General features: G+C 31.9%; 1 protein-coding gene across 1 annotated transcript in view; it reads left to right on the forward strand.

Annotated features, from left to right (window-relative positions):
- Window positions 1–5,899, forward strand: part of LOC129254925 (uncharacterized) — a 34,812-nt gene extending 28,913 nt beyond the window's left edge. The window contains exons 19-21 of the mRNA XM_054893468.2: window positions 327–506; window positions 934–1,098; window positions 1,729–5,899. Of these exons, the coding sequence (XP_054749443.2) occupies window positions 327–506; window positions 934–1,098; window positions 1,729–1,797 (414 nt within the window). The 3' untranslated portion in view covers window positions 1,798–5,899. The remainder of the gene's footprint in view (window positions 1–326; window positions 507–933; window positions 1,099–1,728) is intronic.
- Window positions 5,900–13,416: the final 7,517 nt, after the last annotated feature.

The following is a 13,416-nucleotide window of genomic DNA, read 5'->3' on the forward strand; positions in this document are numbered from 1 at the left end:
TATTTTTCTATTGCAACTTAATTAATGATTTGGTATGTGAGTGGAGAAGATATATGTACACTGCTATTCCTATGTGATCAAGTTTATATACTGGGACCCATTGCAGACAGACTTGCATTTAAACAAAAGGAAAAAAAATTATAATTTGCACATCTCATATAAGTATTTCTGAGTGTTGAATATCTAGTTGTGTTTTATATTAATACTTTTGTTTGGCCTAAAGCCTTTTCACAACTGGTCCCAGAGAGAATATCTTAAAACTTTTGTGTATACATTAGGGAGTGTCCATGTATTAAAAATACTGTAATTGTTGTTATTTTTGGTAGCTTGGAACATCTACCCCATCATCATCTGTAGGATCTGGTGAGACTGGTACTAACAAACTCCTACGTCATCTCCAGGATAGAGTTAAACAGCTAAGGATTGAAAATACCACTCTCAAACAAGCTAATAGATTGGACAACAGTTTTGATGGAGGGGATTCAAGCTTTCAGAAAAGCTTACAGGTCAGTCAAATTATCGGCATGTTCATATACAAGAAAGCCTGTTCTTGAAACTTTATTTGTCTTTACAATAATTTTTCATTCATTTATTTCATTGAGTGCTAATCAACGCACTATCAAGTCACAAAAGATGAAATTAAGATTATAATGATAATCTGGTTATTTTTAAGGCATTTAATACATATGCACTGTTTATATCTAAGTGCAAATGAGAAATATTCATAAGAGTAGCATAATATAATGGCTTCAATCGTTGGAGGCTTGAACCCCCTTCAGGTTTAAAATTGTAGTGGGTTTTTTAATCATACACAAACACTGAGTCTGATTAAGTCGTGTGTTTTGTTTAAAAATGTACATTTCTATCTGTGGTTATTTACTTTGATAAATTTTTCCCAATATATCTGTCTACTTCCATACCCCTTCTTTTTAGCTTGAAGAGAAAGATCAGCAGCTGTATCGGTTAGATCAGAAAGTCAAACTACTAGAGCGCCAGCTGTGGGTAGCTGAGGAGAGATGCAGGGAAAATGCTGCCCTCATGAGTCAGAAAACAGCAGAGAATGTCAGACTGGAAGGAGCCCTTACCCAACAAACCAAGGTAGACAGTAGGGTTTATTTCCTACGAGTCTCCATGTTACAAAATGGACAGAAACAAAAATATCTGGCAATGAGACATAAGACTTTTAAATGCCTCTGTGTTTTTATATTGTGGTTTTTTTTTCATAAGATGAGCAACAGGTGGGTGTTTCATAAAGCTCTTAGTAAGTTAAGAGCAACTTTAAGAACAACTAGTGATCCTTTCTTGTGGCAAACGGTAGATTCATTGGCCATAAGAAAGGGTCACCAGCCGTTCTTAAAGTCACTCTTAACTTATGAACAGCTTTATGAAACGGATGTAAGAGGAATACAATAATAGCTTGGTTATTTTGGTAGTGTAGCCTGGGTATTTGCAGTATTTTATACTCAGTTCCAAGAGTTTTGGGGGTTTATCACATGAAAACAAATTAATGAATACACTTACATTGTTAGCAATGAACTTTGCTTATGTCAATTGTTACTATGTCAGACAGGAATTAGATTGTCAGAATAACCTTTGTTTAAGTTTCTGACCTTTTCGACTGGATGACTTTTATAGCCAACTTAAGACTAATATTTTACATTCATTGATAATTCATTGAGATTTTTACATTTAAATTTATAATTATTTTTCTTTCTTATTTTTCTGTAGGAGCTAATGAGAGTGGAACGAGCTTACAATAAACTTTCACACTCCACACCAACATCACCTGTGCCTTAAAGAATTTTCAGACAACTGCCTCCAAAGAAGAGAAAAACACTGAAGAACAATGTTGCGTGTCAGATATCAGTGCTCAGCAAACCTGACTGTACAGTGTCCAGGAAGGACTCTTAAAGGGAAAGTTCACCCTGACGAAAAGTTTGTTGTAAAAATAACAGAAAAAATAATAAACAAATATTTGTGAAGGTTTGAGGAAAATACATCAACGATAAAGAAAGTTACTCAAACTTTAATTTTTGGATTTGTGACATCATGTATCAGCAGCTGCCCCTTATGTTATGTAATTTAAATGCATAAATTTCAATTTTTAGTGGTTCATAATGATTTTTTTTTCCTTCGTAGGAGTGGGTGTGAAATGATGTTTCTATTGATGCACTGAAAGGTACTATAAAACCCATTTTAAATTTTCTGAGAAAATGACATTTTATTGATTTTTCCCCTACGATATGCACAAAGTCTGATCGCATATGATATCACAAATGAAATAATTAAAATTTGAATCACTTTTTCTTCTTTGATGGATTTTCCTCAAACCTTTACGAATATTTTGTAATATTTCTTCTGCTATTTTTTCGATAAACTTTTTGTCTTGCCATGACAGTTTGCAGGAAGCAACTTTCCATATTATCTATATCAACTCAGTCAGGTTTTCCAGTGATGTGTTTCAAGAAATTTATTTCCAATTGATTACAAATATCAGTCACAAATATGCAACTTATAAACCATATGTCACAAGCAAATCTAATTGGCCGATTTTTTATGCAAGGAGTTGTCCTGCAATCAATTGCAAATTTGTATTTGATTATAAGATTTCAAGTCAATTGCAGTGACACCATAACATTAACTACGACACTGTTCTCATTATACTTTCTAAAACTGGTTTACTGGAAATTGGTTCAGGAAACCAGTTTGGAAGATCGCTTTGCTAACTTTCCCACTTGATCACACGAAAGTGGTTTTCAAAACCACTTCACGAAAAGCGGTCTTGTTGCTATGGGAACACTCTAAGTGGGGTGACATGTTTATCGCGAAATTTGAAACCGAACGGTTGTGTCCTCAATTACGCTAAAACCAGTTTAATGAGGCAAAGCGATCTTCAAAACTACATAGCGAGGTGGCTTTCTGAACTGGTTTGGCAGATCGCTTCGACCATTTTTCATTACACGTTAAATTAATTTCCACTTAGCTAGTTTCCAGTAATCTAGTTTTAGGACAATAGTGAGAACAGTGTCTACTAGTATCAGGGATCTTCTATCTAGCATAATCCAGCAATGTCCAAGTTAATCCATCCAAGTCATACCTAGTTCAGTTTACTCCAATATATGCTAATGACCAGAATGCTTTATGCCTTCAACACTGTCAGCTATTCAATTCAGTATTCCTCAGAATAATATTCAATAACTGTTCTTCAAATAGTAGAACAAGCTTACATACATGTATGTGGAAAAGCTGAACAAAGAAAACATTTATTTTTATTGAATTGAACAATTTGTAGTGAAATTGTATAGATTAATACCTATCTTTGAGTAGAGGAATGCTATAGAATATGGCATATCCTTCTAAGTTTATAGAGTGAAGAAATATTCACATATATGACTACATTTGACAAGTGTTTTGTTTAAATCCAATGAAATTGTAACTTTTTGTGTTTTCCTGTCTCTATTCATGATATCATTATTGTAAAATCAAAGATTTTCAACACATTTGTTTCATTTGCATTATCTGAATGTTTTAAGGATTTTTTTTTACCTTGGTTGTTCAACTTTCATAGTTGAACTTGATCTTTATAATGTTCAAAGTTGATTTTAATTTCAAAAGCTGTCTTTTAATCTTACAATTCAAACCATTTGCACAAAATGAACTTATTTGTTATTTAAATCTCATTTACTGTCATACACATAAATGCTCTAAAATGTATGAAAAAATTAAGTCATGAAAACACTCAGTTTCTGACATAAACTGCACTGCAAATAATGTATTTAAAGGTCTGTAAAACTATTGAAACTCTCTGTTTATACTTTTGCTAGAACTTATCAAAAAGGTTTGAAAGTGTAGCCAATCAAATGAGTCACTTGTAAATGCTTTATTTCTGCGCTAACATTCACCTGAGTGCAAAAGTGCACCACAAAAAAGGCATAAAATGTGGTCTATATTCATTCATTAGACATACAAACCGGGTATTAGATGAGCGTGGATTCATATGCCCATGCTAGAGGGCTAGGAAGCAATGACTCTTAAGTTTGCACACACAAGGACACCCATCATTTTTTTGGATACACTCTGATAATAATGTTATAAAAGAAGTTTACAGCCTAGCTTAATTCTGGACTGTGTAATTCTAAATGTTCTGATTTGCAACCAATATTTCTGCCATATATTCATATTGTTGACCTGTTTTATAAAACAAACAATGCATAGGTTTAACTTTGTGATGTTGATTGCTATGCAGGCACCTTAAGTAATGAGTAAAACTATTCAGCAAGCATTATGCTTGCTTCACACTTTATCAACACAAACACTCTTTTCTGATTATTTTTTTGATATTGTCAAATTGAGATGCTCAATAATAATTTGATTTTGATATGAGTTCAATCCGTATTCATGATATGGGCAGTTTTTTTATATAGTTATTTTGTTGATGCATCAATGTAATTAGCTTATTTGTTTATAAATGACATATTGCTGTGTACTCTGGGAGTACCGGTATTTAGGACATAAATTCTTAGGTAATCCCTCGTCAAGTCATATATGTCAACAAAATTTGTCTAATTATCTATTTCAAAATATAATCTTGTATAAAAAAAAATATGTTTGTACATGTTTACTTGGAAGTCTGCCCTGTTGCCCATGATCATAAAATCACCACTTAGCTGGCAGAAGGGCAGTAGGTTACACATTAGGGTAATTTTCAATTTATATGCATCTGACAAAGGGCAGAATGGAAATTGACATACATGTACCTTAAAATCTCAATGAACATCTGCCTGTCAGGCAACAGCATAGATATTATAAGTATAGATTTATGAGTAAACAAAATTTAAAAATTTAACAATTATCAATATTTACATTATTTGAAGTCACAAAGTGCCATGGAAATACATGAAACAACCCAAAGTTGATCAATGTGTATATTAAAGTGTGATGATGCTCTTTCAAAAAGGTTTGACTGACTGTTAATGCTGTGCCTTTTCTATGATATTTTTAGAAAAAATATGTGTATTTTAGTTTTATTCTCTTTCTGTTCTACATTTTTAAAACTATTTTAAGTTCAAATATATGACAATATATATCATATTTACTAGCATGTATCGATTGTGTATACAAATCTATAGATTCAATCATTTCCTAGCAATCATGGTCGATTTAAATAGTATTCACCTTTTTCTTAATTAATTTATTCTCAAAGACTTTTAAATGTTTTAAATCAGGTTGACAAAATTCTTAGTCTGTACACATGACAAAACACAGTATGTATATTTTGTTTTTATGTCATTTTGTTCTTTCTGAAACAAATTAATAGTTTGTTTTTATTAAAAGATCAAATCTTCATTTTTTTTTATGTTTTCATTTATAATGTGTTTATTTCATACAACTTAAGATGCCATTGCTGTATATAGCACTGTTTGGTGCCTTTATTTATTACAGAAATATGTGTGTACCATTAGTGTATAATCATTGAATACATATAAGAGGATATAAGATTATTTTATTTCATTATTAGGATGATGACAATCTTTGCCTTTGCAAAATGAACAAAGTGTGCTATGTATTTATATGAGATTTTTGGTTTATTGATTGAAATATATCGATCATGATGATTTAATTTGATAATCAAATTTTTAAGATAATAATTGTGTATATCTGTACATTTTTATATGATAATATCATTTATTTAAAGACAATTGATGTAGAAATATTACATGATTATTTCACAAAAACTATGTTATTTGTGGTTAGTCAATAAATCACAGTGTAGCATGTATAAAGACTTTGATTGACAACTATGTGATCAAAATTGATTGTGTGATATGATGTTGAATTTGAAAACAGACATTCCCATGTGTTCATAGAGTAATAAATTGCCAGGAACAACAATACAAAGTATTCTTTTGTCAAAGAGTTTCGTATTTCACATAGAAGGTTTCCTGTGAACGAGGCTCTTGCCTTCACATGGGTGGTTTCTTGGTGTACTTTTTTTTCTCTGGCACAGCACATTCACCACTTGTGCTTTATTGTGGCTTTTTACAAATTTATGGTTGAGAGATTGAAAGGTGCATCAAGCTGCAGGCGCTTTTATTGTGCAATTATGATGTTTGTGCAGAAATTTGTTGGCAGTTTTCAATTCTTTTGAGTTATTGTGATGTTTGAAAATAACAAATACCAAGTGTTGATATCAACAATTACGATGCATGGCTGACTTAGGAATATATTACTTATCCCTTCACAATATTGTATATTTCTGAAAAGATGGGCCCTTAATATTTCACCAACAACAAAACTCCAGAAATAGTACATCTTTTATAATTTTTTTCTTTTTATCTCTGTCCAATATTTTACTCCTTTTTATTTTCAAGAGTGGATTATTTTAAGTGGTATAAAATATAGTAATAATGATATTGACAGGATACAAAAAAATGAACTCCAGAACAGGTCATCAACATTTTTTATAATCATCTCTTGAATAAAAATTTCCAAATCATTATGAAAATTAATTAATCAATTAGCAATGACAGTAGTTGTGGTCATAGGCGGCGGAAGCGGGGGGGACGTGTCCCCCCTAAATTTGAGGTGGGTGGGACGATCCCCCCCTAAATTTTTCGTTGATGACCTTCTTTTTTTTTTTTTCTTTTTTTTTTTTTGCTTGTCAAATTTTTTTGTCGGTCCCCCATAAAATTTTGGTTGATATATAATTTTTTTTTTGCTTGTCAAAAATATTTGGTGGTCCCCCCTAAATTGTTTGGCTTCCGCCGCCAATGGTTGTGGTGGTTTTTGTGGTGGTGGTGATAGTGATGATGATGATGATGATGATGAAGATCGTCCTTTGATAATGTTGGTAATAATACTGACTGAATCTGCACATGCTATAAAAAACAAACACAAAAAGGTAAGTTTCGCCCAAACCCAAACATCATAACTTCTTCACTTGGAGGTTTCTGGCAACACTGCCAGGTCAAAACGTTCCTACACTTACAGTTCTGACCAACCTCTGTGTTCAAACATAACTGATCTGTGAGGTCATGCAGAAAATAGACATACATTATTGGCAAATTTGTCACTCTTTAAAAGTCTTAGAGTCATTTTGCTGAATTAAATTTCTCAAATGTATTTTATTGTGAATATTCAGGATATGTGATTTCTGACAATATGGATTTGTATGGGGCTCTGATTACATGTTTAAAGGTCAAGTCCACCCCAGCAAAATGTTGATTTGAATAAATAGAAAAAAATCAAACTAGCATAATGCTGAAAATTTCATCAAAATTGGATGTAAAATAAGAAACGGTGATATGCACAACTCAGTGACATGCAAATGAGTCAGTCTATAATGTCCATCACTCACTACTTCTTTTGTTTTTTATTGTTTGAATAATACAATATTTCATTTTTTACAGATTTGACCATAGGGACCGACTTTACTGAATCATATAGTATTAAACAATGCTAATTCCACATGTTCAGGGAGGTTCACTTGACAATGAGGAGATAATTAGAATATTTCATATAATAAAATCCAAAAGAAATAGTGAGTGAATGACGTCATCACGTACCAACCAGGATGTGCATATAACTGTTTTGTAAAATTAAAGTGAAACTTTAAGATGTCATAACTTTCTTCTTTTACATCAAATTTTGATGAAATTTTCAGTGCTGTGCTTGTTGGATTTTTCTTTTTTTATTCAAATCATTTTTTGTTGGGGTGGACTTGTCGCACTTTCCAACGTTCAGCCCTCCTTAATGTGGAATTGCTTAATCCATCTAGATAAATTGGAAATTAGAAAAATATGAAAAAAGATCAACTATCAATCAATAAACACAAAGCAAGCTGATTTGATATCGTTGTGGATGGAGTACACATTTACATACACGGCAAAGAATGTTTAGATTCACTAAATAACGTTCTATGAACTTTGAGGTGACATGCAGTTTTGCTAAATGTTTACTCATTTTTCTGTACTTCATTTTTACACATAATTTACTCATTAAGTGTAGAGTTCTATTACATTATTTTACTCAAAACCTCTTTGCTATTATATGCTTCATGTCATTTCAATTCATTGCAAATTTCCTTTATATTTTGCAACTTGCAATTTTTGTAACAGGCTATAATTTTTTCTCTAATTACACTATGTTTTTACAATAATAATATAATAGCAATAAGGGTGTTATTTCAAAAAGTGTAAATACCATCTGAAGATGCTCATGGCGCTAGGGCCCACAAAAGTTTCAACAATTTTTATATCAAAATTTATTATGAATTATCTACATGATCTATGATAATTGGCAATATCCCTTCAGATAAATATTCATCATTGTATAATCATCAAGTTACATTGTTTTAATGTCATGACTGGTAATTTTTTTATTCTCAGATAATTTTTCATATTCATTGTACTGCCTATTTTTTTATTAGTGTAGGCTCTAGTCTACTACATGAAATAGATAAGGTAATTTTTTTTAAATGTTATGAAATTGAAATGTTTAATCAATTTGATAAGGCACATCCACGAGAGGTTGTGTAAAAAGAGAACCAATGGCTCAGAGAGAAAAACAAGGAATTCATGAAAACCGTTCAAGAAAGCAGGAACTAAAAAAAAGATATATACAGTGCGTCCCACAAAAAACGAAACCGAGATTTATCGATGATTTATCATAACTTAATCGCAAATACAATAGACAAATGACCTACCATTTTAAAGCTTAGAATCTCCCCTTTCATCTGAAATTACTTAGATTATTTCTCATTCACGCATGAGTGAGCAAAAACAATTTGAAAAGGGGGTACCAAAAAGTCACTTGGCGGGCCGTATCTGGGTTTTAAAAAGAAAACCACATTTTTAAAAAGTTAAATATCTGCTCTTTAATTTGATACCTCAATTACAGAAAATGGTCAAGAAATAACAAAGTTCTGGTTATTTGAAATAAGGCTTGAATTTCAATAATTTCATAAAATGAAGAGGTTTTACAGGCTAGCGTTCAAACTCACTCGACACTCCGTTTTGTTGACGCTCAGCCATGCATTTAGTCTTTTGTTACCGTGCGATAGCTTCAGTGGGAAACCGGTGAAAACACGTTTATTCAATGAAATTATGGAAATACAAGCATTGTTTCGAGGGATCATAACTTTTTTACTACTTGACCATTTTCTGTGATTTAGGTATCAAAGAAAAGAGAAGATATTGAACTTTTTAGTCATGTGATTTTCTTTTTGAAATTCAGATACCCCCCGCCAAGTGAGTTTTTGGCATCCTTTCTTCGAATTGTTTTTGCTCAATCATGCGTGAATGAGGAATAATCTAAGTTATACCAGATGAAAGAGGAGATTCTAAGCTTTACATTGGTAGGTCATTTGTCTATTTTATTTATGATTAAGTTATGATAAATCATCGCTAACTCTCGGTTTCGTTTTTTCTGGGACGCACTGTATATATATATATATATTATGTACAGTTATCAAACAAACCTGGGTCCCGTAACACAGAGGTTGGTGATTGATCGTATGCTTGATTTTTACGATTGATCTTACATTGTAGTCAATGGAATCAATCGTAGAAAAATGCTTTAGGATCATTGCTAAGCTTTGTGGGCCCCTGATCTGACGAGGACACGGGTGATTTCCCCTGAACGTGAAGAGTGAGCTTTGAAGTATAAAGAAGGCAACTTGTGTTAATGCTTGTAATGAAAAAAAAATTCTTAAGTGAGAAATACAGCCACTTCGGTAGGCCTATATATTTTTGTCAAACTGGGTATGCAAAGTATGGTTTAAAGGGGAAGATCATCCATGCAATACGTTGTTTTTAATTAAATGAGAACAAATAATGAACTAATATTGATGACGGTTTCATGAAATTCCGTCGAAGAATAACGGAATTATGAAGTTTTAAATGTTTATTTTGTGACGTCACAGACGAGCAACTCCTCCATTATAATGTGTGATATAAATATCAAAATATTCAATTTTCCATAAAAATAAATGACACTATTTCTGCGGTTTATACATCATCAAACATATCACTTTATACCCTTTCTATAAAAAGGTATTCATCATGTTCCATTTAAATATCTGGAATTTATGGAATTTATATTACATGATGAGGAGGTGCTCGCATAATGACATCACAAATAAAATGGTTGCAAAATTCTCAATTCTCTTATTCATTGATCGATTATCATCAAACATTCACCAATATTTTATCTAATATTTGTGATATTATTAAAACCAACATAATTGTCAGGGTAAGTTCACCTTTTATAGAAAAACTCTACATGACAGACAGATATTTCGACACAGAAATATTTTGGGGTTGGGAGTGATCGCGTAAATTTTCTTTCCGGAATTATTCTCATTGAAAATCACTTCAAAATCATTTTGAAAGTTTAAAGGCAATGACAGTGGAATCATGCAGCTTGGAGAATATGCCATTTTAAACACAGTTTGAATAATGTGCTCGCATAGGCAGATTACGAGGAATTTTTTTTTCTTCTGATAAAAAGGTATTAAATATCGATTCAATAAAGTTTGCATTTTTTGTTTAACGAAACGTCAGATATAATTGTGATGATGAGGAGGAGGAAGAGGATATAATGATGATGATAATGACGATGATGATTTTGATGATGATGATGATGATGATGATGATGATGATGATGATGATGATGATGATGATGATGATTTTGATGATGACGATTATGATGATTTTGATGATGATGATGATGATGATGATGACGATGATGATGATGATTTTGATGATGACGATGATGATGATTTTGATGATGATGATGATGATGATGATGATGATGATGAAGATAAAAGTGGTGATGATGATGATGATTGACAGCAATTGTTATGATGTCATAAACTTCTAAAGGTAACCATTTGCATGCCTTTGTGGAGTATGAGATGCAAGTAAGACCCTATCATGTACAAATAAATATAGGTCGTTTCAAAATGATCGGACCTGCCTAAATCGGTCATAAATTATTGAAGATTCTTCTTCTATAATTTCATTTTAAAATTGAGCAGGGCAAATGTAGGGCATTGGAATTAAAATTAAACGAAGAAATTGCAATAAGATATGTTGGGACCAGGATTGTGACTTTCTTATATACGGTCGGATCAGGGAGAAAAGAATAACAACTAAATGAATAAGATGGAAGTGTGGACGACTTCCCCGAAAATATGTGAGAAAGGGAAGTTCAAGCATGCAGACAAAATGTTAGTTCTTGCAATGAAATGATATATTCTAATACTTAATTATTTTTTTCTTCGCATTACTGAAATACACAATGTACAAATAGTTCAGACGCATTCATAATCTTCATACACAGTAAAAACGCTGTTTAAAGATTTTATACAACGCCGTTTACTTTATGAACCTTACAGTATTTGTTTAACCGTTTAAACAATCATGTTTAATTTATTCTAAATTAGATAATGAAAATCAAACTTTGTTTCTTAAGATTTAAACACTTGTTTAAACTGTTAAAACAATTACTGTAAGGTTCATATAGTAAACAGCGTTGTATAATTTTTTTTTATTGTGTAACAGGGAGATAATTTTTAAATTCAAGTAAACATTTGAATTATTAGACATTAATCTAATTATCACTGACGATTTGGTAAAATTTGATTCTATGAATCCATAATTTTTAAATCAATAATACAATAAACACGATCAGACAATGAAAAAATAATAATAAAAAGAAAGAACTCTATTTATCCAGGGGAGAAAAGGGGCATTCCTCCTTTAAAAAAAAGAGAGAAAGAAATGAAACTATATGCATGTACATGATTGTTGTTACGTTTGTTACGTTTTCAAGCTTTGCTTTTGTGACGACCCTTGCAACCATCCTATTTTTTATTGTGAAACAGAAAATACCACTTAATGATTTTCATTTATGTAAGATATATTTGATGATTTATATACAAAACTATTGTTCATTATCTTGATGTCAAGTTTCAGATATGTATTTTCTTGTCCAGAATTTTGTTATGAAAAATGTTGCAAAAACCAATAAATGAAATGAAATGAATGATTATGTTCCCTTGCGAGCTTTTTAATATACTGACTTGCAATAAGGCGTATAATAAGGACTGTTTGCAGTAAGTTAATATTTGATGTAGTAATCCCTTTGGCAGCTCATACAGAAGCTATACCGGGATAACTCATGAATAGAATACATATCTTACCAATCGAATTATGCGAGCAAAAAGATATTCTAAGCACTTTTTTTTTATAACCCGAAACTTGATTGCTATATTATAATTGAACAATTTCGATTTTCGGGGCTGAAAACTGGAAAATCTAAGCACTTTTGTAATCATGAACAATAATTATGCATGATATGTGTATCTAACCAAAAGATTTACGCGAGCACGTATATAGTGGGAGTTTTTTTTTATTTTAGTTTTTTTATTTAGCACCTTTTGGTAATCATGAACATGATTCGCATCTCGCTAAATGAAAATAATAACGAGTTTTTCGTAACCACCACGCAGACGCTTTCTAGAACGTAAAAGATCTATTGTCAAATGCCCTTCATGACAAACTAGTCTTTGTCGAAAATCGGTATATGAAATCATCATTGTAGTATTTTGGACGAGATTACCTTTCTTTTGGGGTGATAACCTTTTTTTTTTTTTTTTTTTTTTTTTTGCTTGTCAAATTTATTTTGTTTATTTTGGTCGAAACGACCTTACATTTTGAGTGATAACCTTTTTTTTTTTGCTTGTCAAATTTTCGAGCCCCTAACTTTGGGGGGAGATTTCCGCCCTTGATTGTAGTCCTGGACAAATGACGTATTTGCAATTTTTCGTCACCTCCAATCTCGGGATGATCTGCTGTCCCGGTTCACCAATTATCGACAAAAACCTCTGCGCTGTTCATTGTGATTTTATTTGCATTTTAATAGATTTACTGTGTTATAGAATCCGTCCCCGTTGCAATTGCGAGGACTTCCTAATGAAAACTCGAATCGTGAGCAGAATAATTTTTGCATATTGATTTTAAAATGGGATATTTTAAGCTTCGTGTTTTTTCCCCCTTCTCTTGAACAGATTAGTATTTTATTCATCAGGCAATGCAAGTTAAAAGGGCGAGGTGAATATTTTTCATTTTATTTTTTAGTTTAAATGATCTAAATTTTCTTTCTATTTTGTAGTTATTCCCCTTCCTTTGATCCTTTTCCTCTTATTTTATTTTTTGTGGGGGGGGGGGGACCACAAATGCGGGCGGCTGTTTCAGCCCCCTGGATCCGTCTATGGATAAGGTTTGTTCAATGTGACAATGGATTTAGTAGACAGTGTGACTGCGATGGCTGTTGGCCATGCATGTAATTGTTTACTCATTCATGTCATGGGGCAAAACTACTTACAATTATTTAAAAATTCATTACTATTTT

The sequence above is a fragment of the Lytechinus pictus genome, chromosome 2 (assembly GCF_037042905.1).
Source record: "Lytechinus pictus isolate F3 Inbred chromosome 2, Lp3.0, whole genome shotgun sequence".
Lineage (NCBI taxonomy): Eukaryota > Metazoa > Echinodermata > Echinoidea > Temnopleuroida > Toxopneustidae > Lytechinus > Lytechinus pictus.